At 57.1% G+C, this 26,369-nt stretch overlaps 1 protein-coding gene across 2 annotated transcripts; it reads right to left on the bottom strand.

The window, feature by feature from the left end:
• Nucleotides 1-6,038: 6,038 nt before the first annotated feature.
• CBX7 (chromobox 7) lies at nt 6,039-23,577 on the bottom strand. Of its 2 annotated transcripts, none has more exons than XM_080811013.1 (6): nt 23,316-23,577; nt 21,092-21,135; nt 14,150-14,215; nt 9,712-9,778; nt 6,641-6,713; nt 6,039-6,291 (listed from the first exon to the last, which is right to left on the bottom strand). In XM_080811013.1, the coding sequence occupies exons 1-6, from the start codon at nt 23,382-23,384 to the stop codon at nt 6,137-6,139; spliced, it is 474 nt and encodes a 157-aa protein (XP_080667139.1). In that variant the 5' UTR covers nt 23,385-23,577; the 3' UTR covers nt 6,039-6,136. The 2 variants fall into 2 exon arrangements, with proteins under 2 accessions (XP_080667139.1, XP_080667138.1); XM_080811012.1 differs by having other exon boundaries at nt 6,641-6,992; nt 23,316-23,523.
• Between the last annotated feature and the right edge of the window lie 2,792 nt (nt 23,578-26,369).

The following is a 26,369-nucleotide window of genomic DNA, read 5'->3' as shown; positions in this document are numbered from 1 at the left end:
CCCCTGAAGCCACTGGCTGAGGGCAGGAGAGATGAAACTTCCGGGAAGGAGCACCAGAGCGCAGGGCCGGTAGGATCACACCAGGCTCAGACGGCATCTGATTCCATCTAAGAAGGGCGGGACCGGGAGCCAGCCGAAGGCACTGTTGTGAGATGCAGGACTGTGGGCAGTCCTGGGACCCGGCTGTCTCTTCTCCTTTGCACTCAGATTTGCAAGGACCGTTGGGAGACCTTCAAAAGACAGGACAGCTGCGGGCTGCCCCAGCGGAGTCCCAGCAAGGCCGGCCTCCCTCTTTCCCCCACCGCCCGCGGACGTGGTCCTCCTCTCACTTCTCCACCGTAGCTCGTTCCCTATGCAGCCTCTCCAGCGCTGGTCCCTCAGCGTCCAGCTTCCGCCCCCTCCGATGCCCCAGCTCCTCGGACCCGGGGTGGGACCTCTCTCGCCCTCTGCACAAACACAGCTCGGAAGTACGAGCGACTCGACGCCCCGAGCATCCTGGACGCTGAGGGACAGAAGCCTGTGGGTAAGCAGGTCTGCCTCGGTCCTTCTGGAGGAGGCTTTTGAAAGCTTCTCAGAAAGTCCACGTGGAATCAAGCCCCCGTTGCCCACAGCATCGACCTCAACAGCCCCCAGCCCTCACTCCTGCTTCCTGGAAGGACCACCTCCCAAATAAAGCATCCGCACCCAAGCCTAGCCTCCGACTCTACTCCCCTGGACGCGGTACCAGCTCACTGGGGCCGCCACGACGAGGAGGGGGAGGTTAGACGGCCCCAAACAACGGAAGTCTATTTGCTCATGGCTCCGGAGCCTGGAAACCCTCCATCAAGGTGTTGGCAAGGTTGGTTCCTTGAGGCTGTGAGGGAAGGACCTGTTCCAGGCTGGCTTGGAGACAGTCGTCCCCTCCTCATGTCCTCATGTCCTTTTCTGGGCCCCAACTTCCCCTTTTATTAGGACATCAGTCACGTGGGATCGGGGCCCACCCTCTGACCTTGCTCTCACTTCATTATCTCTGTAAAGAACCTGCCTCCAAATAGAGTCGTATTCTGAGGTACCGGAGGTTAGGGCTCTCGTGTATGAATCTGGGGAGGTGGGGGGAGGCGGGGACGCCACAGAACCCCGGGGACAGTGTGGGCTCAGCGGGAAAGCCCGGAGGAAGAAAATCACAGCCCGTTCAGCCGCTACGGATTCAGGCTATGCTGCGAACTCGAGAGAGCCTCTCGGAGGGGTTTTGTTTGGGAAAATAGAATTATTTCCATATTTTTTTCCACATGGGGCACATCTCGCGGACCACTGGGCCCAATATTTAGCCGAGAGAGGAGCAGAGGGGGCCGCTTGTTGCCTGGACGGGCCTCTTACGCCAAGTTGGGGACTGACAGGGAAGGAACAGGATCCTCAGCCGTAGCATGAAAACATTTGGGATGAGGGGTTTGAGGAGTCTTCTGGCCACTGGGGCTGGCAGGGGGAGCCGGTCACCCTGACTGGGGAAGGCAGCCTCTTGCCTGGTGACCATGGGAAGGCCCCGCCCGGGGCAGGAGCCCCTCCTGATTACACTTTTCCTTCTCAAGATTCACCTCCGCCTCCTTTCCTGACCCCAGCATGGACCCAGCAGGGAAGCCCTCCCCGGCCCAGGAAGAAATCACTCACCCGCCCCCAGCGCTCCGGAGCCGGACACCCCCGAGCAGGAACGAGGGGTACGCGCGGGGGGGGGGTTGGGGGTTTGCGGACTGAGTGGGGCGATAAACGGCCCAGGAGAGTACCCCCCCCCCCACCGACTTGGGGGTTTCCCACCTGACCAGGACTCCTGCCGCCGGCCCCTGCGCCTTGCCACGACGGCCCTGTGAGGTCAGGGCCTTACGACAGCCCACTCCGGGATGGAGAGGCTGTGACGAGGGGTCTGAAGCCCCTTTTTGATGTTTAGCCACTGGTAGCTTTTAAGCCTCACTCCCCACTCCACCCCTTCTACCATCCCTGTGCCTTATCTGCCGTGGGTTCTGTTGTGTCCCTGCCTCCCCCCACCTCCCACGGACTTCCTGCCTCCGCAACCATGAGCAGATATATTTCTGGTTTTTGGGCCACCAAATGGACAACTCTGGGAGATGTGGCTGTACTTGTCGGGTCATCTCAAGTGGAATGACACAGCTGCCCATAATGGTGACCTCAGGAATGCACCTTCCCATGACTTTTCTTCCTTCCCCCACCCGTGCTACCCTCTCACTCCTGCTCCTGGGATCACTCCCCAAAGAAAACCCGTCTTGGGCTCTGCTTCGGGGGGTGACCGAGGTACCTCCAAACCTGCTTCTCCTTCAGCCTCCGTCCAGATGAAGAACCACCATCCACTCAGAGGTCCAAACTGGAAACCCGGGCATAATCGTGACACCTCCCTCACCGTCCCACCAAACCACTGCCCAAGTCTTGACAAGTCTCCCACCTAAGCCGACCTCCAGCCTCTCTGTTCTCCCTCCTTCACGGACATGTCCCCGGCTGTGGCCACCACCACTCCCTGTCTGGGTGGCTGCGGGGAGGGCCGGGACGTGAGCTGATTCTTTACCTGCTGTCACCAACCCTGTGCGCGCCCCTGTCCAGCCTCTGCCCTGAGCCCGGGGAGAACCTAAATGCAGAGAAGCTTAGAGGCCTCTGCCAGCTGTCACTCATTTTGGCCCCGACCACCACCTTCTGGGCTCAGACAGCTGTGCTCAGCTTGGCTACACAGCAGAGGCGCGTTAGCGACAGGCCTGGCTTCCAGAGCCTACAATTACTGAGACCCCGGATACTGACCACCCCCGGGGTTCTAGAATAGAACACACTTGGCAGGAAGCAGAGAAAAGGTGAAGACATCAGAAGCACCACTGGGCCTCGGATGATATCCTGTGGGGACCCCCATGGTGGGCACCACCCCTCTACGTGCCAGCTTCCACTTCCCTACACCCCGCTGCCCCAGTTCATCTCACTGTACATCTGGAGGGCTCTGGAAATGGGCTGGCCTGTCTAAGATCATGGTCGGTAACTGGCGGACCTGGGACCACTGTCCCAGGCTGCTACCGTGGGGGCTGGAGCTCCTCCCCAGGCCCAGCTGTGACACTGCCAAAAGCGAAGGCTCGAATGCAAGAGCTTTTTTCAAAATCATCTTTAATGTATCTTTAATAATTTTTTTTTGCCTCATTTACCAGATAAATCATCTAAATAAATAGATGCTATACAGTCTCTTACCAAGATCAGTACAAAAATAAACCGCGCTCTGCACCCGCTCTAGCCCTCCCAGCACACACACACTCGGAAAAGGCATGTGCTTGGAATCAGCCCGCACCCCCAACCCTCCCAAATACATTCACGTTGTCTGAACAAAGCTCGACGCTCATTCCGTGCAAAGGCAGCGTTCTTGTGCTGAGACGTGGAGGCCAGGCCGGCAGCTTCCGAAGGGAAGCTAAGCCACCCCCCAGGGGCACAGCACCTCCCCCTGAGGGTGGGGAGTCAGCAAAGGGACCATCCCCCTGGAGGGAAGACAGGGCTCGGCTGGGCATGGCAAGTGGCTGTGCCAGGGCTGGGGGAATCCTCTCCTGGCCCCATCCCACAGCAAGAGGAAAGTACCAACCGTGCTCTCTACATTCAAAATGGGCGGGGGCTGGGGAGGGAAGGACAGGCCGTCCAACTCGTTCTAAGCGCCCCCACCCGGGCGAGTACTGGCCTTCTGGGGAGGGGTGGGGTGGGGTGGGAGCTCAGTGTCCCAGGCCCCGCTGGGACGCTCAGGGCTGGACAAAGGTCTGCAAGACCACACCCAGCCCCTCATAGAGGTCTCTGTCCTGGGGAGCCGTGGGGAGCCCTGGCTCACAGGGTTCTGCCCTCTCTGAGCCGCGGGATGCCCCATGTGTCACAAAGGGCTGAGGAAGAGGCAAGATCTGTCCTGCGGCAGCAGACAGAAAGTCAGCTGTCTCGCTCCACAAATGGCCCCCAGCACCACCACCCCCAGCCCACAAATTGCACAAACAGCTCTTTGAAAGAGCCCGTGAGGCAGGATGAGGTCCCACATCCCCTGGGGGATGGGCTGTAGGCCTTCTGCATGCTGCCAGCCCAGCCCCAAAGCCACGGCCAACAGCATTCGATCAGAGAGGACCCCCCTGCCCCTGCCGCTGGGCCACCTCCACTCCACCACCCTCATGTCTATTGGGAGCCCGTGTCCTGGGAGAGACCCCCAACTCCAAGTTGCCCTTCCCGGACCCAGGGTCTCACAGCTGGACGGGGCGGGGGCGGGGGTAACTCTGCTGCCCCTCTTTCCCTGGTCCGCCCCCATATACTCCTCTAGAGTCAACTTCCTGGGCTGGGAGGAACCACCAGAGGGGACCACCCCCCAATGGAAGCACTGAATTGACCCTGGACAATTAAGGAGGAAGGGGAGATAGAGAGACTCAGGGATTTAGGAATCTTGCCAGCAGGGCACCCCAAACAAAAATGGGGTCCAGGCTGTCTTTGGTTTGGGAACTTGGGAAGAAGGGGTCTGGGGGAAGAATCGCCCTATCCTCCTCTCAGCAGGATTCTGCTGACTTCCTCAGGACAAAGCAGAGTTGGGGGAGGGCCCCCGGAGAGGGCAGGCCCCACCTCCTAGTGCCCCAACTCAGGATGGGGGAAGTGGAGGGAGCCGGCCTTCTACTTTTGCTTCCCTGGTGCCCAGCCCCACCTGGCTTTTTCTCCCTTACTGGGCTGGAGAAGGGACAGGGGAACAGCCCCTCCTCATGACCTGGGAAACTACTCTTGGCCACAGGGCACATCTGTGCAGACGAGAGCCCCTCCTCTGGCAGCCACAGCCCCTTGCTGGCTGGGCTTATACACAGCCTGACCCACCATCCAGGGCAGCCCCACTGCAGGAAGACATGGCAGAGGTCCCCTCCCCTGCAGGAACACTAGGTCACTCCGGGCTGTGGCATTTAGGTTGAATGGGGAGGGGACATGGAAGGGAAGGAGGAAGGGTTTCAGGAGTTGCAGGCTGCCCTGAGAAGGTGGTGGGACGCTCCCTCCCTCTCTGGGAGGACAGCAAAAGAGAAGAGTGGGTAGGGTTGAAAAGTCACCTGAGTCAGAGAAAACGAGAGCCCCTCAGGAGAGGAAGGACGGGGCCCAAGTGCCTCAGAGCCGGTGCTGACCCTCGGCACCCCTGCAGCTGGCCGGGTGAAGTCCCAGCCTCGCACCGCATGCCCGGAGCCTCGGAGGCCACCTGGCCCTCTGCGGACAGCTGCGAGCAGACTGCGTCGGGAGAGACCCTGTCCCGGGGAGAGACCCTGTCCCGGGACGTGCTGAACAAGGCTAGTAAGTGTGCGCTGCCCGAGACAAGTTCTGAGGCGCTTGGAGTCACCCCAAAATTCACCAGGTTGGGGTTTCTAAACAGGAGGTTTGCAAGACCCACTGTGCGCATGTGCAGACACAATGCCTGCGGTCCCGGGGTCCCGGGGCTGTGTGTGCACGCCCGTGTGGCTGGGTGTGCACGTGAGTGTTTCTCACAGGCCAGGTGATGGGGGGGGGGGCTCCCGGGGAGAAGGGGCTCAGCTGGCAGCCACCCCCAGGGAAGGGCATGGGATGCACCCCACAACCTCAAAGGCCTCCTCCTGCTCCCTCGTCTTGACCAGGTCATATTTGGTCGAAGCCAGCCTCCATGTCCCACCACAAAGCTGGAGTGGAAAGTTAAAAATAAGGACTCCCCCCACCCCCAAAAAGGAAAAGGGAAACCACCCAGAAAGGCAGGAGTGGGGGGCTCAAGGGAGAGGGTTTGGGCCCTCCCATTCTCCTTTGGTTCCTGGGACCAGCTGCTGCGTCTCTAGAGAATGGTGAGGGAAGCATCCAAGAACAGGCGGCCCGGTCTCCGGCCTGGCCCGGAGAGGACCCCCTGCCTGGCAGGGTAATGCCAGGCCACGCCAGGCCACCCCAGCCCCGGCCCCCAAAGCAGACCACCGAGCCTTTCTGTAAACGTCAGGCGCAGAGGAAGGGGGCTAGGTGGCGGGAAAGTGGCGGGAAAGTGGCGGGATCTTGCCCCCTGCTCCTGTTCCTTTTTTTTTTTTAAATAAAATAATTACCCTGCCCCCAACCCCTCCCCATCTCTGGAAGTCCCCACCCCAAGCCCAAAAGCAAACAGTTTAGGAAGAGTAAAAATGATGACTCAGAACTTCCCGCCGCGGTCCCGGAAGAAACCCTCAGCCGCCTGGGCCTCGCGGAAGGTGACCGTGACGGAGTTGGCGGTGATATCGGTCACTGTCACTTCACTTGGGGGGAGCACAGGAGTCCAAGGAGGGGGGCCCTCGGCCAGGTCTCCATCTGCGGCAGGCATGGGAGAAAGATGGAGAGATGAGGACAGCCCTGACCACAGCACTGGGAAGGCGGGAGCAGGAAGTGGGGGCGGCATGCAGACCCCTGCCCGCCCAGCTCTGGGCCTGGCTCAAGGCTGGACACCCAGAAGGAGGTCACTGCATTTGTCTTCCTTGCCTGGACCACCCTGCCGCAGCAGGGTCACAGGAAGGGCTGGGGCGGTGCCAGCGCGCCACGGGCTATGCGGCCTCGGGAGCGCCCTGGGCCCTCTCTGGGCATGGCAGCAGCTGGACCTGCCGACTCCAGGGAACTCCTCAGCTCTCAGGGGCTCCGGGCCAGGGCCGAGGGGCTACCTTACCCTCCTCCTCGGGGGGCTGCTCAGCAGGCTCCCACTCGCTGGCCGCCTGCAGGACGTCCGGGGCTGCTGGCTCCTGCAGGAAGAGCTCCCGTGGATGGCTGTGACTCTCCAGGTCAGGCCCGCGGGGCGGGAACTTCTTGCGTGAGAGCCGCAGGTACTTGTGGGCCTTGCGCGGCTTGCGGAGCGGGAAGGGCAGGGCGGGCACCAAGGGGCCCTTGTCCACCAGCTCGGGCGCCCCTGCCTTGACCACCCCCTCAGGGCTCCCGCTGCCGAGTGGGCACGTCAGGGAGAAGCAGAGCTTCTCCTTGCCCTTGGCCTTGTGGGAGCTCCGCAGGTCCATGCTGTACAGCCGCTGCGGGGGCAAGCCAGGGCACGGCGGGTCAGCCCTGCCCTCCCCGCCGCTGCCGCGCCTTTGCTCATGCTGTTCCTCCCGCCTGGAGTGCCCTTCCCTGTGTTCCGTGGCCCGGAGCCAGCCATCACCCCAGCCCCTCCAACCCGGCCCAGAAAGCCACCCCTTGACCAGCCCCAGCCTCAGGTCTGGCCTGGGGCCACCGCATCTCCCTGGGGGGTAGCAGGGGGCTCAGGGACAGAAGCCGCACAGTAGGAGAGCATCCCAGAGGACAGATTGAAAACTGACCAAGAAAAAGCAAATCTGGATTTATGAAGCAGATAAACTGCGGAGTTATTCATCACGGGGAAGGTATGTTTGCCTACCAAAGGACCCCCAGGGCTGAAACGGCCAGCTTGCCAAGGAGATGGTGTGACGTGGATGCCCTGAGATTCTTGGGCAAGTACCCAAGGGGGGCACGTGGCACTGGGTGCCCTGTGTCACGCAGCCACGGGGACGGGGCTCTGCCCGAAGCCCATGGGCTACTCCTTGGCCCCAAGCCGCGGCACAGCCCTCTGGCGATGCCGCCTCGCACTCTTGTTAAGATGGGGCTGGAGGGCACGTGTTCTGCCACCGGAGGGCTGCAGTTCTGTACTCCAGGATTTGTCTCACTGACTTGGGCCAAGATGTGCACAAATCCAAGGAAGATCTTTGGTGCTAAGGCCCGGGTCCCGCCAGGACAATACCTTCTGCTGCCACCCGTCACCAGAGGCCAAGAGCCCCCAGGAAGAGAGCGAGATGGGGCCTGTAGGTCAAACACTCCCCAGCTGGGAGCAGAGATCACACCCACAGGCTCCTCTCCCATCCTGCCCGCTTAGGCCCAGCACTTGGCCCCGGGTGCAGGGTGTTACTGGCCAGGAGGAGGGCTATGGGGCAGGGCTCAGGACAGCGCTGCGAGGCTGGGAGGGCTTGTCCCATTGCAGCGTTCCCTAAACCTGCTTCTTCAGCCTGGCTCGGCAGCCATCTCGAGCCCAGTCAAGTCCCCCAACCCTGCAAGACGATCCTTCTCTGCCCTTCTCCACCTCACCAAGAGAGGACTACAGCTCCTAACAGGCATCCCGGAGCCCCCGGGGTCAGACCAGGCTGTGACACCCTGGGGAAACCCCTGGCCCCCCAGAGCCTTTCTTCGTCAGTGCAACGATGAAGAAACCAGAGCGGCCAGCCCCCGACAAAGCCCCAGCAAGGCCCGCCTCAAGGAAGTCACACCCACGTCCCTTCGGGCCCCGGGTGCTGTGCCGTGGGGTTTGCGAGGCAGGCTCATTAAAGACACTGTGCTTGGGGCGCCTGGGTGGCTCAGTGGGTTAAAGCCTCTGCCTTCGGCTCGGGTCATGATCCCAGGGTCCTGGGATCGAGCCCCACATCGGGCTCTCTGCTCAGCGGGGAGCCTGCTTGCTCCTCTCTCTGCCTGCTGCTCTGCCTCCTTGTGATCTGGGTCTGTCAAATAAATAAAATCTTAAAAAAAAAAAAAAAAAGACTCTGTGCTTCTCCCCTGCTCTTGCTCTTGGATCGTCCGCTCTGGGGGAAGCCAGTGGCCACACCGTGAGGTCTATGTGGAGAGGTCTATGTGGAAAATACCAGGCCTCCTGTCCACAACCAGAGCTGACTTGTGGGCACGTGACTAGCCGCTTCGGCAACAGAGCGTCCCGCTCCGGCCAAACCTCCAGACGGCGTGCGCTGGTTGACATCATGACCGTAACCCGAACTGGAATCACTAAAGAAGCAGCTACAGGACTCCTGAACTCTGGACCACCCACACTGTGTGTCACGTTGGGTGTTTACTACTCTAAGTTGCTCAGTTCGGGGAAGACGCTGGACGCAGAGATGCTCCCTTCTGTCCTGGGACCCAATTCACGCCAAACCCCACGGAAAATGCCCACTGCGTGAAGGGAAACCCACCTTTCTGCCCAAAGCCTCAGATGATCCCTACTCAAGAGTGGGCAGGAGACTGGCCACTGTGTGTACACCAAGAAGCCTTATCATTTGGCTTCGAACCCCTGGGTGAACCTCATTCAATTAGGGAGACCATCCCAATTCTACAGATGAGAAAGTTCAAGCTGAGAGGGGCGGAGACTTGCCTCAAATCACATCACTTCAAACTCTATCCACTTTCCAAGCAAAGCGGTGAAGTCAGCAAAGTGGCCCCAAGACCTGGGTAACTTGGGGTGCCCCGGAGTCTAGACGCCCGCCTGTGGCAGAGGACTGGAAAAGGGGACCCTGTAGGTTTCCCCTTCCTCAAAAATTCCCCATTTCTAGGGTATCGCATGACAACAGTTCCAGAATTCTGAGTTTCCCTTTCTCGGGTTCTAAAATCCCAGGCTTCCACGTTTCCTCAATTCTAAAGTTTATGTTTCTGAGGTCCCCAAATATTACAAGTTTGTGTTTGGGGGATTTTGAGCCTCATAAAGGCTTATTTACAAGATTCTAAGCTTTCAAATTTTTAGGCTCCCATCAGCCATATATCCACCATCTCCCAAACCCCAGAGCACCTCCCACCCAGGCTGTCTTCCTTCCCTCCCTCCCCCCAAAGAGACTTACCCACTGAGTGCCCCCACCCACAGTGCCCTGAGCAGAGCAAGACGGGCAAGTGGTCCAGCTCAACTAGCTGGTGCAAGTGCACGGGGCGGGGGAGGCTGGCGGGGGGGCAGGGGGACCTGTGGGTGGGCACCAAGGCTGACGGGGTTACCTGCAGCAGAAGCCGCTTGGGTTTCGGACCTCTCTTCCTATACCCCGATGCTCGGTCTCGCTCCTCCCTGGGGTGCAAAGCAGATGGCAGAAGAAAAGCAAACACGGGTGACATTTAAGGGAAAGTGAAGCGTCCACTCCGCCTCGCGCTCTGCAGTCTACAGGGAAAGGGGCACCCGCCATACGTCACCCCCTAATCCTAGGGCAGGCACTCCTCCCCAGTGCTCTCTTTACACCGTAACAGTGGGGCCCCATGTTCAAATCCCAGGGCCTCAGTCTCCCCATCTGGCAAAAGGGCAGGTGCACAGCCACTGGTCCCAATTGCAGAGGGGGGACTTGGGTGACGTCTCCAAAAGTATGTGGGTATTTACTGGGCTCCAGAATCACGCCAGAGCTTGGCTCTCCGTGCCACTGGGTACAGCCCCCAAAACAACACAGATCCGGTTCCCGCTCTCGGGAGAGGGGTACAGAAACCTGTCAATCAAATTTGCCTCCAGTGTCCTGGGGGGAGCTGCTGGGACTTGGAATGGTCCTCGTGTAATGAAGCTCTGCCCAGGTCTTTCCCCCTTTGGGATGTGCGTGACCCAGGTGGAGAGGACAGGCTCTTGCCTGTAACATCTGGCTCAGGAAACGGAGAGAAATTCGCCTGTACTGAGTCCCTAGTGGATGCCAGACTCTCTGCCGGGGGCCCTGCCCACATCCCAAACACACAGGCACAACCCGAGGATGCGTACAAAGCCACACACGACACACACAAGACAATACAACAGAGACCCCAACGACAGCAGTGCCGGAGGCGGTGAAAACTTCAGAGCCATTTTCATTCTGCTGATTTCACTTCATTCCACCCCACTTTCTGTGGCCCCCACTGCAGAGGCCATGTGGGCAGCTGAGAGAATGTGGAGGCCGGGAGCACACCCCTACTTCCCCTCCTGGCTGTGTGACCCCAGGCGGTCTCTCCATCTGAGCTCGGGGAGTCCAGCCCGTCCGGGGCAGCTGTTTCCACCCCTCGCCCTCTCCCTCAGCCCTTCTCCCTGCTGGGGAGCGGCGCCTTGTGCACTGGGCCCTCCCGCCGTCCCCGTGGAGTCAGCCCGCCTTGGGGCCCAGGAGCCAGACATCCGATCACACTGTGACACCAACCACTCAGCTTGCCAGGATGCACCTGCCGGCCTTTGAGGGTGAGACTCTTCTCTCAGAAGCCACTGCTGGGCCCCCCGGGCCCCCTGTTCCAGGCCCAGCTCCACCCTGACCCACGGGAGACCTTGGCCAGTCACCTCCCGTCTAGACCTCAGTGTCCTCGTCTGGAGCAAGAAGATCCCTCCTCCCCTGGCCACCAGGGCTCTCGGGAGGAGCAAGAGAGGTCCCTGGGATCTATCAAAATGGAGGGCGGACAAGTGAAATAATCGAGTGAGGTAGCAGAGAGAGGGATGAGAGGGATGAGAAAGAAGAGACGAGGAGGAGGAAGTCGGGGGAGAGGGAAGGGCTGAAGGGAAAGGAATAGTGATGCTGGCGCGTCTACAACTTCTCCACGGGTGGTGTTTACGAACGTCACACACGGGACACTCTGCACAAGGCATCGCTCTACTGCCCCGTCACGGCCGCCCTATAAGGGAGCCACAGTTACTCTCCTCACCTTAGAGTCAGGGAAACTGAGGCACAGAGAGGTTAAGTCACTTGCCCAATGCCAAAATTCTGACAGCGTCTGCCGCTGAGCTCCAGGCTCCAGGCCCAGAGAGGGTCAGGCCCAGGGTCCAGCCAGGGTCAGCAGGGCAGGGCCGGAGCCCAGGCCGCATGACCCTGATTTCTAACCTGCAGCGTGCGTGTGTGTGTGCGTGTGTGTGTGCGCGCACGATGGGGAAGGGGTCCGTTCTATCCAGTCCTCCCCACCCGGGGCCTGGTTTCTGTCAGCCTTGGATCCTGCCCCTCAATGTCCAGGGCTGCAGGGCGGTGGCACCCTACCAGGCATGCCCTCTCAGCCTTTCCCTGCGGGCGGGACTCCGCAGAGAAGCCCCCTGGCCAGACTCCTTCTGAGTCTCTTTAAAACCCTGCAAGGTGCAGACTGGGGTGCCTGGGAGGCTCAGTCGGTTAAGCGTCTGCCTTTGGCTCAGGTCATGATCCCAGGGTCCTGGGATCAAGCCCCACATCGGGCTCCCTGCTCAGCAGGGTGTCTGCTTCTCCCTCCCCCACTACCCCTGCTAGTGTTCTCTCTCTCTCTCTCTCTGACAAATAAACAAAAATCTTTTAAAAAAGTTTTTTAATTAGAAGATAAAATAAAATAAAAAATAAAACCCTGCAAGGCAAGGGTTAAAGGGACGTCATCCCTCTTTTACCCCTCTTCACCAAGACTGGGAGAGAAGTAAGCCAAAAGTCACACAGTGGGTCTGTAAGTCTCCAAGCTCTTCCTTTGTTCCTTAACTGTTACATTTTCTGACTCATTCAAAGTAAAATCCAAATCCTCCACCGGGACTTATGAGGCACTCCCTGAGCTGTGCTCCCCCTTCCTTCAGCTGCCCTACTCCTGCCTCTGCTCCCACACCTCACTCAACTCACTCCACTCCAGCCAGCCACACTCAGAGCCACACTTGCCTCCGTGCTGTTCCCTAAACACTGGCTCTCACCCCATGGCCTTTGCACAGACTGTTCTCTTCACCTAGGATGTTCGTCTCTAAAATACTTGCTGGGCTCATTCCCTCAGGTCTCTGGTCAAACATCCCCGCCTAACCATCCCTCTGATCCCTGCACCCCTCCCCCACCCCTGTCTTTGCAGCAGTTATGACCATCTGATATCATATACACTTACTGTTTTGTTTTTTTTTTTATTGTGTGTCTCTGCATTGGAATTCGAGCACCATGAAAATAGGGATGTTTGTTTGTTTTGATCCTTCGCTGTGTCCCCAGCACCAGGGACAGTGTCTGGCATACGGCAGAACCTCACTAAAGACTTGTTGAACGAGCCAAAGAATGATCCTTAGTTACTGTCAGGGAGATAATTCACACACCTGTGCCCACACTCACTGATCTACAGAGTGCTTTCATACTCCTTGCTCCCCATGAGAGCCCTGCAAGGTCAGCACAACTGTCCCCACTTCACAGATCAGGAGGATAAGGCCCCGAGAGGGAGGAGACCTTGCCCACCATCACACAGCTGGTGAGCAGCAGAGCTAGGACTCTAATTCAGGACTCGGACACCGGCCTGACGCTTTCCTCCATGCAGTCCATGACATTCCACAGGATTCTCCCAAGCACCACAGTCCTTTTGGATCAAGGCCCCACCAAGTGCCCAGGAGCCAGAGAACAGCTGTGGGATGGGGAAACCCTGATTTTTAAAGTGAAGAACAGGGGTGACTTTTAATTGGAATGGGCAGCGAGACACTTCCTGCAGAGAAGCAATGGGAAGGGGGGCAAGGAGGGGCAGGGGAAGGGCACCGGACTGGGATTCGGGAGGCCCGGGTGAAGCCCTGGGTAGGCAGCTTCCCAGCTCTGAGGTGCCCCCCCAACAAGCTCCTTAGCTCCCAGAGCCTCAGTTTCCTCATCTGTCAGATGAGACTCTCATCCCTGTCTCAGGAGGTTCCTGTAAAGGGCCAAATGGAAACGATTTTGGGCAAAGATCCTGCCCTGTAAGGGTGGGCAGTTGGGAAGAGGCACAAGGATTTGGGCTGCCCGCTGGCAGGGAGGTCAGTAAAGCTGGGGCTCCTGCAGCAGATGGGGGTGGCTAGACTCAAAAGACTCCCCCATCAGGAGCAACAACACTTTGTCAAAAGCTCCCCCCTGAGATGCATCGTCACTGCCCTTCGGTGGAGCCACCAATCACTGACCTACCTTCAGAATCAGAGCAGAGCACGGGCAGATAAGGGAGACTGAGGCCCAGAGGAGCCTTGCCCAGGGCCACTAAGCTGGGAGGTGGCCCAGTAGGACAGACTAGAACTTAAACATCCTTGCTCCAAAGCCACAGTCCCTCCCCTTTCTCAAGCTTCCACTGGACTTTCCTTCTCTTGGTGAGAGTCTCTACGGAGAATCTCTCTCGGATCTGTCCCCAAGGTCATGACTGCCCATTAAGGACATTTCTGCCCCTCGCACAGGGCCAGCTCTGTAAAGCATTTTTATACCCATCACAGCAACTGAAAGTCCTACCTTGGGGGAATCAGAGCCAGTGTTATGAGGGATGGCCCACTTTACAGCAGAGAGTGAGGCGTGGGGAGGTTAGAGAAGTGGCCAACATCACTCAGCAACAGGAAAGGGAGCCAGGGCCCTCAGCTGCTCTGGGACCTGATGTCCACCCCCTTCTCCCAGCAGCAGACTAGACCCAAATGTCCCTGCCAAACCCCCGCCCCACCCCATGCCCATGCCCCTCGTTCAGAGCCAACCCAGCATGAGGCTCCTTGTGAAACCTCAAAGCCTGTCTCATGCCCAGCCCCGGTGGCAGGCTGAGGCCCCCTTACTTCTCCTCATAGGCCATGACCAGGCGGGGGTCCAGGATGTGCTCTTCCGGCTCCCACGTGCTGTATCTGGGGAGAGAAGCAGGAGGTCAGAAGCTGCCCTGCTCCCCACCAGCATTCCCTGCAGGCTCTCGCCCCCTGCCTGGGCCCCCATAATTGCCACCTACTCCCAGAACCTGTACCTGGCTGCCCAGGCTAGGTCAGGGGGCTCCGATGACACCAGAACTCCCCTCATTCTGATTACCAATCACACCACCCTACAAAGAACTGTGTCCAACTCCCAATTAGACCTCATGCTCTGAAGTACAGGACACTGCCCCCGGGGCTCCCTTTTGGTGAGAAGCCTGAGCATGTGGTCAAGGGCAGAGGCACTGGCGCCAGACAACCTGGCTTCAGATCCCAGCTCTTGAAGGATTTACTCAACGTCCCCGTGCCTCCACTTACCCATCTGTAAAGAACTCTTGTCCTGCTGAACGTGTTCATCTAAGTGCCTAGCACAGTGCCTGGTGCACAGGAAGTGCTCCGTGCTTCCGGCGGCTGTCCCTGCCCACCCTTCCAGCCCTGGTCCCAGTGCAGCCTCCTCTGACTGGGCTGAGCTGCTCCCTCCCTCCTTGGCACACAGCTGTACCTTCCCAGCCCGGCCTGAAGTTCCCTTGCTGGGCCTGGCATGTAGCAGGAACCAGGTAGATGGCTGGCGACTGAATGGTGCCACGATCCCATGGAAGGTCCCCTTGGTACTTCGAAGGGGAATCCTCCAACACCCCAGACCACAGAGCGCCCCCTGTTGGGCCAGATTTGGGAGTGACAGCTCAGCACTTCACAGCTCAAGCCATCTTCCTTCCACCTGCGCTATTTACTTAATATCTGCCTCTAAAGCTGCTCACTTGTTTTGTTTAATAATTTTATTTTAAAAACAAACTTTAGGGGCGCCTGGGTGGCTCACTGGGTTAAAGGCTCTGTCTTCGGCTCAGGTCATGATCCCAGGGTCCTGGGATGGAGCCCCACATTGGGCTCTCTGCTCAGCAGGGAGCCTGCTTCCTCCTCTCTCTCTCTGCCTGCCTCTCTGTCTACTTGTGATCTCTATCTGTTAAATAAATAAATAAAATATTTAAAAAACAAATAAAAACAAACTTTAGGGGCACCTGCCTGGCTCAGTCAGAGGAGCATGTAACTCTTGGTCTTGGGCCGTGCGTTTGAGCCCCAAGTTGGGTGTAGAGATTACTAAAAAAAAATAAATAAACTTACCAAAAAAAAACCCTTTATGATTTCCATAAATGGAAAAACTAGGGTCACTCACCATAAACAGATGCTGATAAATAGAAAATGAAAAGTTTTAAAACACGTACCTGAATACGTCTGTATATACACATATTTGAATATACAACATACGTACAAACATATAAACACGAGTATGTTCATGTGCATACACGTATATGTACAAACAACACCAAAGCAACGGACTATGATTCTGGGCGAGGCTGCACCCAGCTCTGCTGGGCAACAAGGGAGGTGAGCAGGTATCAGGGAGGTGTTAGGAGGCAGAAAGAGGCTGGGTAGAGACCCTGCTCCTGCTGTCTCCTAACCCACTGAGCTAAAACCTTCATCTTAAACTGGCAGCTACCAGTAGTCCAATCTGGATTCGAAGAACAAGCTACCCGAGGACAGAAACCTTTCCTCCTTCCTTCCACCGGCACTTCCTCACACCGACTTTGTGTTGGACCCCGCGTCAGGCTCTGTGCACTCAGCAACAAAGGTCTGAGCCCTGAGGACCTCACAGTCCCTACCTAAGCGCCCCACGCCCAGCCTGATCAGGCACAGTCACACCTCCCTTGTACAGGCTGTGCTCTCCCCCTGAGGGCCAGTCAGTCCCTCCATGATCTCCTCCTCATCCTTCAGGAGCTTCCCCTGACAGCCTCCTCAAGCTCCCTGCAGAATTCTCCCTCCCTTCTGCTGTTCTCCACAGCCTGGTGCACTTGACACCTGCCAAAATTTCTGATGAATCCAGCTGGCATCCTGGCAGGCACACTGCAAGCCCTCTCCAGGGTGCCCAGCCCCACACCCTGGGTGCTCTGGGAATGATATAGAAGCCACTGCAGAGTTCTGTTCACCCTAAAGAAAGGCTAAGAGTGAAACGGGTTTTTCTGATACTTTGCATAAAGCCCAAAGTATAAGCAACCAGAGACTGGCAGAGACTCCAGAACTTCCTCTTGCAAAACAAAGGTTAGATTTCTTCAGCAGTAACTAGTTACAAGAAAGGAGGAATTTTGTGTTCCTCCTATGTCCTCTGCCTCGCCCTCTCTCCTCTAGCTGTTAAGATGTCTCTACGGTGTTCCAGTCTTCTCTGTCCTGCCCACTTCCCCGCTGCCCTGCCCATTTTTTGTTGATGTGGGTGCTGTGTGGTTCCCGGCAAGTCCCTAACCTTCGCTGGACCTCAGTTTCCTCATCTTAAAAATCACCACCATCACCATCATGGTAAGAGCACCACTCACTGCCGGGGACTCATCTATTCCTCATAAAACCCCCATAGGGTAGGTTACCCTCTTTAAAGATGAAGAAACAGGCACAGAGGTAAGCATCTTGCCAAGGTCACTGAGACAGTAAGTGGCCCGTCTGTGGTTGGAACTGCTGAATCTTGGCCACTCTACCTTTGGGTCTCTCACTTGTCACTGTATCTGGCTCCCCACCGGTCTGTGATGTCCTTGGGAGACAGAGAGTGCCTGACTACGTCCTGTGTCTGACCGGGACCTTGCACACAGTGGGTGCACAGAAAGGCTCAGTGGATTCAGGGGGAATTGTTACAGGGCCCGGGCAGCTGGAGGCGTGTTGACAGGCTCAGACAATGTAAGCAGCAGGAGGCCTGGTCCTGCTCCATGCTGTGGGAGAGGAACGGTTGGAGGTCTGCACTACGGTCTCGATTCTCCGGACATCTCCGCCCCCTAAAGTGGAGGCCATTAACACCGCTCCACGATGCGGGGAGCCAGGGGCCACAGCTTTGGGCGCAGGGAGGACCAGGGCGCGCAGCGGGCGGGCGGCAGGACGAGGTGGAGCGAGCAGAGGGACTGCGCGGTCAGGGCGGGAACGGAGCGCTCCGTGGGGGGCGGAGAGCCCTACTTTGCCCCGCCCCGCCCCCTGCAGGGCAGCCGCCGGGCGCGCGCACGCACGGAGGAGGGCGCGCCCCGGATTACCAGGCCAGCCAATGGGGAGCGGGGGCGGGGACGGAGCGCGCCGGCCCCGAGGTAAACACGGCCACGTGACCGACCGCCCCGCCCCCGAGACCGGGTAAACAGGCTCCGGGCCGCCCCGCCTGAGCCGCGCTGCGCAGGCTCCCGCGGTGCAGGGGGCGGGGTCCCCCAAAGCCAGGCCCAACCCAGTCCCCCAGGCCGACTTAAAGCTCCCCAAAATGAGAAGCAGCAGCGACGTGCTCAGGTCCGAGATTGAGGGGCGCGGCGGTGCGCAGGTTAGTCCGCCGCTGGGGCCTCCGTTTACTCATCCGTGAAGTGGGACTACCAAAGGTCCCTGTATTTGGGGCTTCAGTGACCATTAGATGTGCTCAGCCACGTGAAGCACTTAGCTCAGTGTGATACATAATAAAAGCAGATACGCATTAATTAAATCAGTAACAATGGAGTGCGAAAACCTGCCAGGCCAGAGCCCTGGACGCTGCTGCTGCTGCCCAAACCCAGCATTAGAAGAGGAAGGCGCGCCTCCTCCGTCCCTGGCACTGGGTTATGAAACTTTTGTCTCAGGCAGCCTTCCACAGGGTCCTGTGAGGCTATGGCCTTACTTTACAGGTGGAGAAACGGAGGTGCGGAGGTAGAGGGCTTTGTAAAGCTACAGAACTAGGGTTCAAAGGCAGCCTGGTCTGGCTCCAAAGCCTAAGCACTTCCTTCTGAATGGTCAAGAGAGGAACAGGCAAAAGATTCTCAGTTGCAGAGCTGATGGTGTATCACAGGCTCTAGACCCCGAGCCCTGGGATCAGGCAAACCATAGTGCAAATCATCCCAGTTGTATTTGACCCTGGGCACAGACTCCTCTGCTAGAGATTTCTGTGTGCCCATCTGTAAAATGGGTTGCCATGAGGCAATTAAAAATGGGCCAATGCCTGACTCATACAAGGTCAGCAGCCTGCTGTGCCCACTGACTATATCATTACCAAATCTCCACGGAGGCAGTCCTCCCTAAAAGATGGGGTCGTATTCACAAGTGGGAAAAGAAGCAAGGAATGCATTTCCAAAGCAGGAACAGCAGTCCTGGGCAGGCTGAAATCAGCAGGGTATCTGAGGGTCTGTATGGGTCAGAGAGCCTGGAACTACCGATTTGACATCCTCTGCCCTGTGCCCCCAGCCCCTCCCTGGGCAATTTACTGTACCTTCCAGAACAAACAAGATAGCTCCTCCGCCCCATCTGCTGGGGAGGAAGGGCAGTCATTTGTCTGCAGCTGGGGACAGAAAATGGGCAAAGCATGTAATGGTCTAACAGGGGCCTGGCACAGAGTGAGTATATATCTAAATTATGCTTTCTGTTATTAATATAAGCCTCCTTGATCACGGCGAGGAAGGTGTTGCTGAGCAGGAGAATACGACTCTCCTTCCCGCCAAGGCTGGCACTACCCTAGCCGAGACTCCCAGGCCTGCAGGGAACAGCCTGCCCAACTGCCCACTCGCCCCCTCTTTCACAGCCTCTTCTCCAAGCAAGGGCCCCCCGGGGGGGGAGACTAAAACCCAAGTGGATTACAAAGAAGCCCGGGGTTCTTCTGCTTCTTCCCCAAACTGAACCTGTTTTCCCCCAGTGAAGTAGGGTGATGCAGTGGGTGGCAGAAGTAGGTACCACACCATGGGGTTGGAAGTTATAGTCTTATCATGGTTTCCCCTCTTTGGGCCTCAGTTTCCCCATCTGGGACTGACCTAAGCCATCTCTAAGCCTCCTCTGAGCTCCTATGAGGAATGGAACCTCCCAGATCCCTTTCCTGGCTGCAGGGAGACCTAGAGGCTGAGCTGTGTAACTTCACATTAACAGCAAACATTTCCTAAGTGCCTGGCCATCTGACAATGCACTGGGTACCTATCTCCATCACCCAGTCCTCACAACAGCGCTGTGATAGAGGCTTCATTATTCCGCCTTGTAAATCAGGAAGCAGAGGCCCCACCATGTTGGGGACCTGGACAGCTGTGAGCCAGCCAGGAACCCAGGACCAAAGTGCAAGGGAGCTAGCAGTACCCCAGGTCATCTGGTTCTAGCTCCCAGAACCCCTCCGGGGAGTCACAAGAGGCTGTCACTAGGGCCCACCTGGTGGTCTCAGCATGTGACAAAACAAGCAGCATCAGGGCCAGGGGCTCAGGCCGGCAGAAACATGAGGGAGTGCTCTTGGAGTGCTAGGCCCTTCTCTCCTGGCTAAAGCTGTGATAGGCAGACATATCCATGTGGGATTGAAAAAGCAGAAGAAGGAACTTTTCCTTGATAATACCTCTGTTTAGAGAAGGAAATCTTTTAAAAGCTGGAGTCTTTTGAGAGGAAAAATTGCCAACAGTGCCTGGAAGGCCAACAGGCTGGTCATTATGCTCCAGTGTATTGCCTTCCGGTGCAGAAGCTAAGGGAGAGCGCACACCCACGGAGTCTGTGCTCCTGCTGCCCACCCCAGACACCTTCCTTTCCTAGCCCTGCCTCAACTCCTACTGCTCCTTCACCCAGCCTAGGATACCACTTCTCATGTGCCCCAAGGAGGAGGGGATCCTCCTCCAGGTCCAGGGTGTTGGCAGGGGGAGGCAGCAGGAGTAGACCAGTGCATTCTCAGGCTGGTCAGTCTCCAAGCCCGACCTCAGGATGCCTGCAGGTCGCCCTGAACACCTGCACCCAGAACCTGCACCCCACAAGGGGAAGGAGCGAGAGAGAGGAGAGCTGGGCCTGCCCTCTAGAGTCTATTTTGCAGATCGGGAAGCTGAGGGAACACAATCTGTATTTCCCTCTGCTGTGTCTCCCTACCAGGCCCCCAAGATGCTCCCAGAACCCAGGACCAGGTCAGCCCTCAACACAAGCAGGGCAGAAAGCCCCTGGCACACGCAGCAGACGCTCTGGGCAACGGGGGTTTCCAGGAGTCAGTCCCTAGCAGGGAGGGCAGGGAGGCAGGGCACCCACAAACCAATGAAGAGGCCCCACGACTGGTTCATTCCCTCCCACTGCCACCCCCTTGTTGGGAGGTGATTGGCTAGTAAGAAGGTTCCTGATTGGACCTCAGCAGGAGAGGTGGAGCCACTGGGAGAGGTCCTAGACCCAGCAATCTACCCCCAACTCTGAGATGGAGGAGGCATGGAGGAGATACCCGAAACTGGGGAGGCCCAGTTCAAGTCCCACCTCTGCCTCTACTTGCTGTGTGACCTAAGGCAAGGTGCTTACCTTCTCTGAGCATGTGTTCTCCTCTTTAGAGATCACCATCATACCTACTTTACAAGGCTGTATGGAAACCTGTTTGGTAGACTGCAGAGTGCTGTGCAAAGGCAAAGTGGGCTCAGGCTCTGGCCCTAGCTCTGTGGTACTGCGGACTCATGCCCCACCGGCTAGACTTGTCTTATCCAGCCCCCCAAACCCCACTCAGCTCTGTATTTGCTCTACCTCCGCCTGGCCAGCAGCCATCTCTGAAGCCAAGATACAGGGCCTTCACCTCCTAGGTGCCAGGAAAAGCCAGAAGAGGGGAGGGGAGGCTCCAGCCAGAAGATGGAGCTCAACCCAGAGGGCAGCAGGAGAGAGGAGAAGCCTGGGGCCCACTCTGACCCTCATGTCCCTCTAGCCCCTCAGCTGGCAGAGGGGAAACAAAGGCCCAGAGAGGAGGAAGACTTAATCAAGCTTCGAATGCCACTAAAGCAGCTAGAGCTAAAAGCTAGGTGGGAGAGAGGCAAAAGGCGAATGAAGGATGAACAGGTAGGCAGACACAGACACACAGAGGAGCCTTACTTTGGAGGCCATCCTTTCCACTTCACGAGATATTCGACTTTACCCTGGGAAGAGAGAGAAGCAGACACAGTGAGATACACAACTGCCCCAACAACCACTCACAGGACAGTAAGGCCCAGTACTTTCTGCAGACTGATATTCCCCCAAGACATACACAATCCAGGGACACTCCACCCCCCCCCCCCCCGCTCACTCTGCACCAGATCCCCACCAACACAGAGACACCCAACCTTTGGCTGCTGCATGACTACCCCACCTGTGAAAGCACAGGAGGGCATCTGGCCCCAAACATTTCTGGGGCTTCTGTGGCAGCTTAGAGCCCATGTCACACATGGGGAAACTAAGGCTACATGGGGCATGTATCGCCAAAGATCCAGTGCCCAGAGTCCCAGGGCTAAGACCATCACTCCTCTAACTTTTTCGAACAGAAGACTCTCCAAATTCTAGAAAATTCCTCACTGGCATGTTTCCGATGGCTCTAGCCCCACCAGCCGCTTCCCTGGGAGAGGCTGCCTCTGGCCCCGGGGTTGACAGGCAGATGACTTTAGGGCTTTCAACTCAAAAGACCCTGGCAGGACCCCAGAAAAGGCTGACAAAGTCTCCACCTTCAGGAGTGATGGTCACCCCTGAAGGTGGAGACTTTGTCAGAAAATAGAGTCTGACCCCTCCCTTCCTCACTGACAGGGGCCTGGCTTTCCAGTCCCACCCCATGGGCACAGAACTCTAAGACCAAGATATGTCACCTCCTCAAAGAGGCCCGCCCTGACTAACCCTTCTTACGCCATCCCTCCCACCTTCCAGTTCTCTTTCTGCATAGAACACAGCCTCCCTGGAAGGCATCTGTGTTTATTTCCTTGTTGGTTACTTGTCTCCTCTGCCAGAATGCTGGCTCCACGAGGGAAGGGATGTCTGCTTCCCTGGGGCTTAGAATGGTGCCTGGTACGTAACAGAACCTCAATAAATATATTTTGAGGGAAAAGCTGAAGGAATGATGTCCTTCGCTTTCTGGCACTACCATGAAGAAGGAGGATAACCACTGTATCTGCTTAGGCTACTGTGCGTGGAAAGCACTGGGCTTTGTGGAATAAATTAAAATCGAGGAAATCCTGGAGGAAGGGAGAAGGAGGAGGGGCAGCCCTAAGAGTTCAACCCCATCAGAGCAGAAGGAAGAAAAGCCCCTGGCACACCTCGACCTTCACCCTTGGCTCTCAATGCCAGGACTGAGTTTTCCTCTCTCCAAAGATGAGCTAGCCATTCGCCAACTTGAGCTCCTGCTCTACCCCCATCTCTGCCTTGCTGTGTGACCTTGACCAGGTCATTTCCGCTGCCTGGGTCTCAGTCTCTGCCTCTGTCAAACAGGAGCCGGTGACCTCTAAGACCCCTCCCAGCCCTGCCCCTGGAGCCTCCCAAGGGGCTGCAGAGGGGAGATAAGGGGAAAGGATGGTGGTGAGCGCCGGAAGGACTTTCCCCAAGGGCTTCCATCCCCCCACCTCTCGTCTGAGGAGACCACTCCGCAAACAGGTGCACAGGAAGTGTGAAACCCCGAGGCGCGGGTACCCGAACCCAATGGAACAGATGCCTCTTTCAATTGCAGGGCATGTTTTGGAGGCGAATGGAAGGGGGAGGAGCTTAGAGGATGCCCCAGCGCTGTAGGCGGCTTCACTGAGCTTGGCCGGGCGGGGCTGAGAGTTGGGGTGGGGAAGACAGAGAGGTGTGCGCTGCAAGACGGGGAGAAAGCCGGAGGTGGGGGTAGAAGGGATCCGAAAAGGTCGAAGTCCAGAGTTAGACCTCAGAGGCAGGAGGCTGAAGCTCCGCCTCCAACTTCAAAGGTCTCGGTACCGAGCCCGGAGTCCTGAGTTCGAGACCCAGCTCCGACGCTAACACACCAGCGAGCCTTTTCCTTAACTTGGGCCTCCATCTCCCCTTATTTAGAATAAGGGGAGGTTGAGGAAGGATGGCGTTCAGGATCCCTACAGTCTGACCCCAACCTCCAGCTCTGGCGGGCTCAGCTACCTCCAGGATGCCGGGGCGACAACTTTTATTCTACTCGTCCTACAAGGTGGCAGGGGAAACTGAGGCACAGACTGGGGAGACGAGCCCAGCAGCGTGGAGCTGCCTGGGCCCCCGCCCCACTTTCCCCCTCGCCGCCAGCGTGGAAGGGACGGTGCTGGGGACAACAGGGGACCCCACAGGGGTCCTGGGAGCCGCCCCCAGGCAGCCTCACCTTCCGCACGCGCTTCTTCCGGATGCTCTCCACCGCGAACACCTGCTCGCCGATGGCTGACAGCTCCATGCGGGGCGGCGGGCGAGCGGGCCCGGGGCCGGGCCGGGCCGGGCCGGGGGCGGAGCTGCGGGGCCGCGGCTGAGGCGCGCGATGCTCGGGCCGGCGGGGACCCCGTCACCCTCGCCCGGGCGCGCACGCGCACGCGCACGCGCGCACACCCCCTCGCGCTCCCTCACGCCGCCGACGTTCCATTTTTGAACCTGCGCAACGTTTTCCTCTGCGCGAGCGAGCGAGCGAGCGAGCGCGCGAGGAGGGGGCGGGGCGGGGGCTCGGCTCGCGCCCGGCAGGTCACGCCCCTCCCTCCTGGGCCTCCCCCTCCCCGAGGGCCCCGCCCCGCCCCCGATGGAGCCCCGCCCCGCTCCGCCGCCAGCCGGGGGCCGCGTGCTGCTGCTCCGCGGCGCCGGCCCGCGGGACTTATTTGGCGCGGGCGTCGCTTGGTATCGGGGCGGAACGAAATCTCAAGACCGAGACGCGTTTCTTAAAACGCTCCCGGTGACTCTGGGAGGCCGGAAACGACACGCCCCGGTTCGGCCGATGAGAAACGGGCCGAGCGCGGAGGCCATGTGTCCCCCCTCCCACAGCGGAGCGGGCGGGGCCGGGGCGCGGACCCCCGAACGGCGGGAGGGCGGGGCCGGCCGAGATTCGCTTCTGCGGACCGAGGCCTGTGGGTCCGGGCTCCAGAGCGGCGTGGTTGGGCCAGTCCTGAGCAGGCGCCTGCATGTTAGTCCGTCCGTCCGTCCGTCCGTGGGCGGCTGTGCGGAGGCCCCCGGTAGCAGTAACTCGCGGCAGGTGTGACCGGGCGGGCTTTGCCGCCAAGCACTTGGCGTTCGGCACATAAGAGTTGTCCCACTGTTTGTGGAATGAATGGATCTTGAGGTCCCCGACGGACTCTGCCTCACCCACGCCATCCCCCTTCTGTTTTCGCTCCGGCGCCACCATTCCTGCCCGCCCGGCACCGCGCCCCTCGCGCTCCCACCGCCTACCTGCATGGATCCCAAGTCCTGCCTCCCTGCCCTGCTTCCCTGACACCCTTCGTCCTTTCCGCGGGACTGCAGCGACAACCTCCTCACTGAGCTGCCGCCCCCTCGGAGCCGTGTCCACAGGGTGCCAGAGAGCGCTTTCTCCAATGCAGATCTGACTGGGTCACCCTCGTGCTTAAACACCTCCCGCGGCTCCTTATTCCCCTCAGAGTAAAGTCCAAACGCCTCTGTCTGGAGCACAGAAAAAAGAAATGATAGATTTACGCTCCACTTTTTATCAGAAGCAACGGAAGCGAGCCAGAAGGCACTGGAATGATTTATCTAATGTCCAGGGAGAAAATAACCGTGATCTTAGACTTACGTACCCAGTGCAAATTTCTTTCAAAAAGTATGTGCCCAGTAAAAATATCTGTCCAGGAGGGGGAGAAATAATAACATATACAAATGCTAAGACTAAGCCTTTGCCACTATCAGACCCTCCCTAAAGGAAATTCCAGCGGAAGAACTTCAGACAGGAGGAAGATGATCACAGACAGAGGTCTGATGCAATAGGGAATAAAGAACAATGAACATTGACAGTATAAAACAATAACAATGTCTCCTGGATAAAAACAGAATTAAAATGCCCAAGAACAATAGCATATAACTTGGATGAGCAGAGTTCTAAGATCCTTATATTTGTCAGGAGGCAAGCGGAGATACCAAATACACTTAAGACTTGGCCGAGTTAAGAATGTAAGTTGTGGTTACCAGGATAAACTAAAAGAATGGAAATGCAGCATATAACATTTATCTGAATTATTAGAGGAGGAAAATAGAATGAGAAGATCCACCCAAGCAATCCTAAACTGAGCAAGAGCAGAGAGGAGAATCAATATAAGACAGGTGGGACAAAGAGATGACAGATACAGATTCAAATGTGCTAGGAGTCATACATGCAAGTGGGCTAAATGTTGTAGTTAAAATACAAAGACTATCAGACTGGATAAAAATGCAACTCCATGCAATTTAGAAGAGACATCCACAAGAGACATCCCCAAAATGTAAGGGTACTGAAAGGATGAAAGTAAATGCACAGGAAACGACATTATGCCAAGGCTAACGAAAAAAAGGCTCTTCTAGCTCCTTTAATACTGGGGCGAGGGGGAATTCTTATTTCACAGAGTGGAATAAGAGCAGAATGCAATGAAAAGGATCAGCAAAAAGAAAAATTACTTCTGTGAAAACCCTCGCTAGAGATAAAGGAAGGATCCAGTTCACCAGAAAAGATAAAACCATTTCAAATTTGTGTGCAAATTCCATAATCTTAAAATATAGGAAACATGAAGAGAGCTACACAGAAAATAGACAAATCCACGATTCTAGTGGGAGACCTAAAAACACACCCCTTTGTAATTGGTAGAAGAAACAGAAATATATTCACTAAGAGTCTAAGAAATTTGACTAATGGACTTTCATAGAACACGGCAGTGACAACTGCAGAATTACATATGGAGTGTTTACCAAGACAGCAAATCTCAAGAAATCTGTAAAGTTTGAAATCAGAGAGTACATCCTCTGACCACAACACAAGCCAGAAGCTAATAACAAAAAGATAACTTCAAAAGCCTCATGTGTTTGGAAATTCAGAAGTATATTTCTAAATAACCAATGGAAGAAGAAATTGTATGGAAATTATAAAATACTTTTATATTGTAACTGAATGAGGATGAAAACATCACATATTAAAAACTGCAGGGGTGCCTAGCTGGCTGGGTTGGAAGAGCCTGCGACTCTTGATCTTGGAGTCATGAGTTTGAGCCCCACACCGGGTGTGAAGATGACTTAAAAATAAGATCCCGGAGTGCCTGGGTGGCTCAGTGGGTTAAAGCCTCTGCCTTAGGCTCAAGCCATGATCTCAGGATCCTGGGATCGAGCCCCACGTTGGGCTCTCTGCTCAGCAGGGAGCCTGCTTCCCTTCCTCTCTCTGTGCCTGCCTCTCTGCCTACTTGTGATCTCTCTCTCTCTCTGTGTC

Source organism: Martes martes (genome assembly GCF_963455335.1).
Source record: "Martes martes genome assembly, chromosome: 8".
NCBI lineage: Eukaryota > Metazoa > Chordata > Mammalia > Carnivora > Mustelidae > Martes > Martes martes.
Note: the sequence above shows the minus strand (reverse complement) of the source record. Positions and strands in the feature narration are given on the sequence as shown.

Excerpts from the sequence above, each read along its gene's own strand:
- CBX7 (XM_080811012.1), bottom strand. The coding sequence starts at position 23,384 with ATGGAGCTGTCAGCCATCGGCGAGCAGGTGTTCGCGGTGGAGAGCATC. Across the intron at positions 21,136-23,315 it reads GGAAGAAGCGCGTGCGGAAG|GGTAAAGTCGAATATCTCGT; the intron begins GTGAGGCTGCCT and ends CTCTCTTCCCAG. Across the intron at positions 6,993-9,711 it reads CCAAGCGGCTTCTGCTGCAG|CGGCTGTACAGCATGGACCT; the intron begins GTAACCCCGTCA and ends TTGCCCCCGCAG.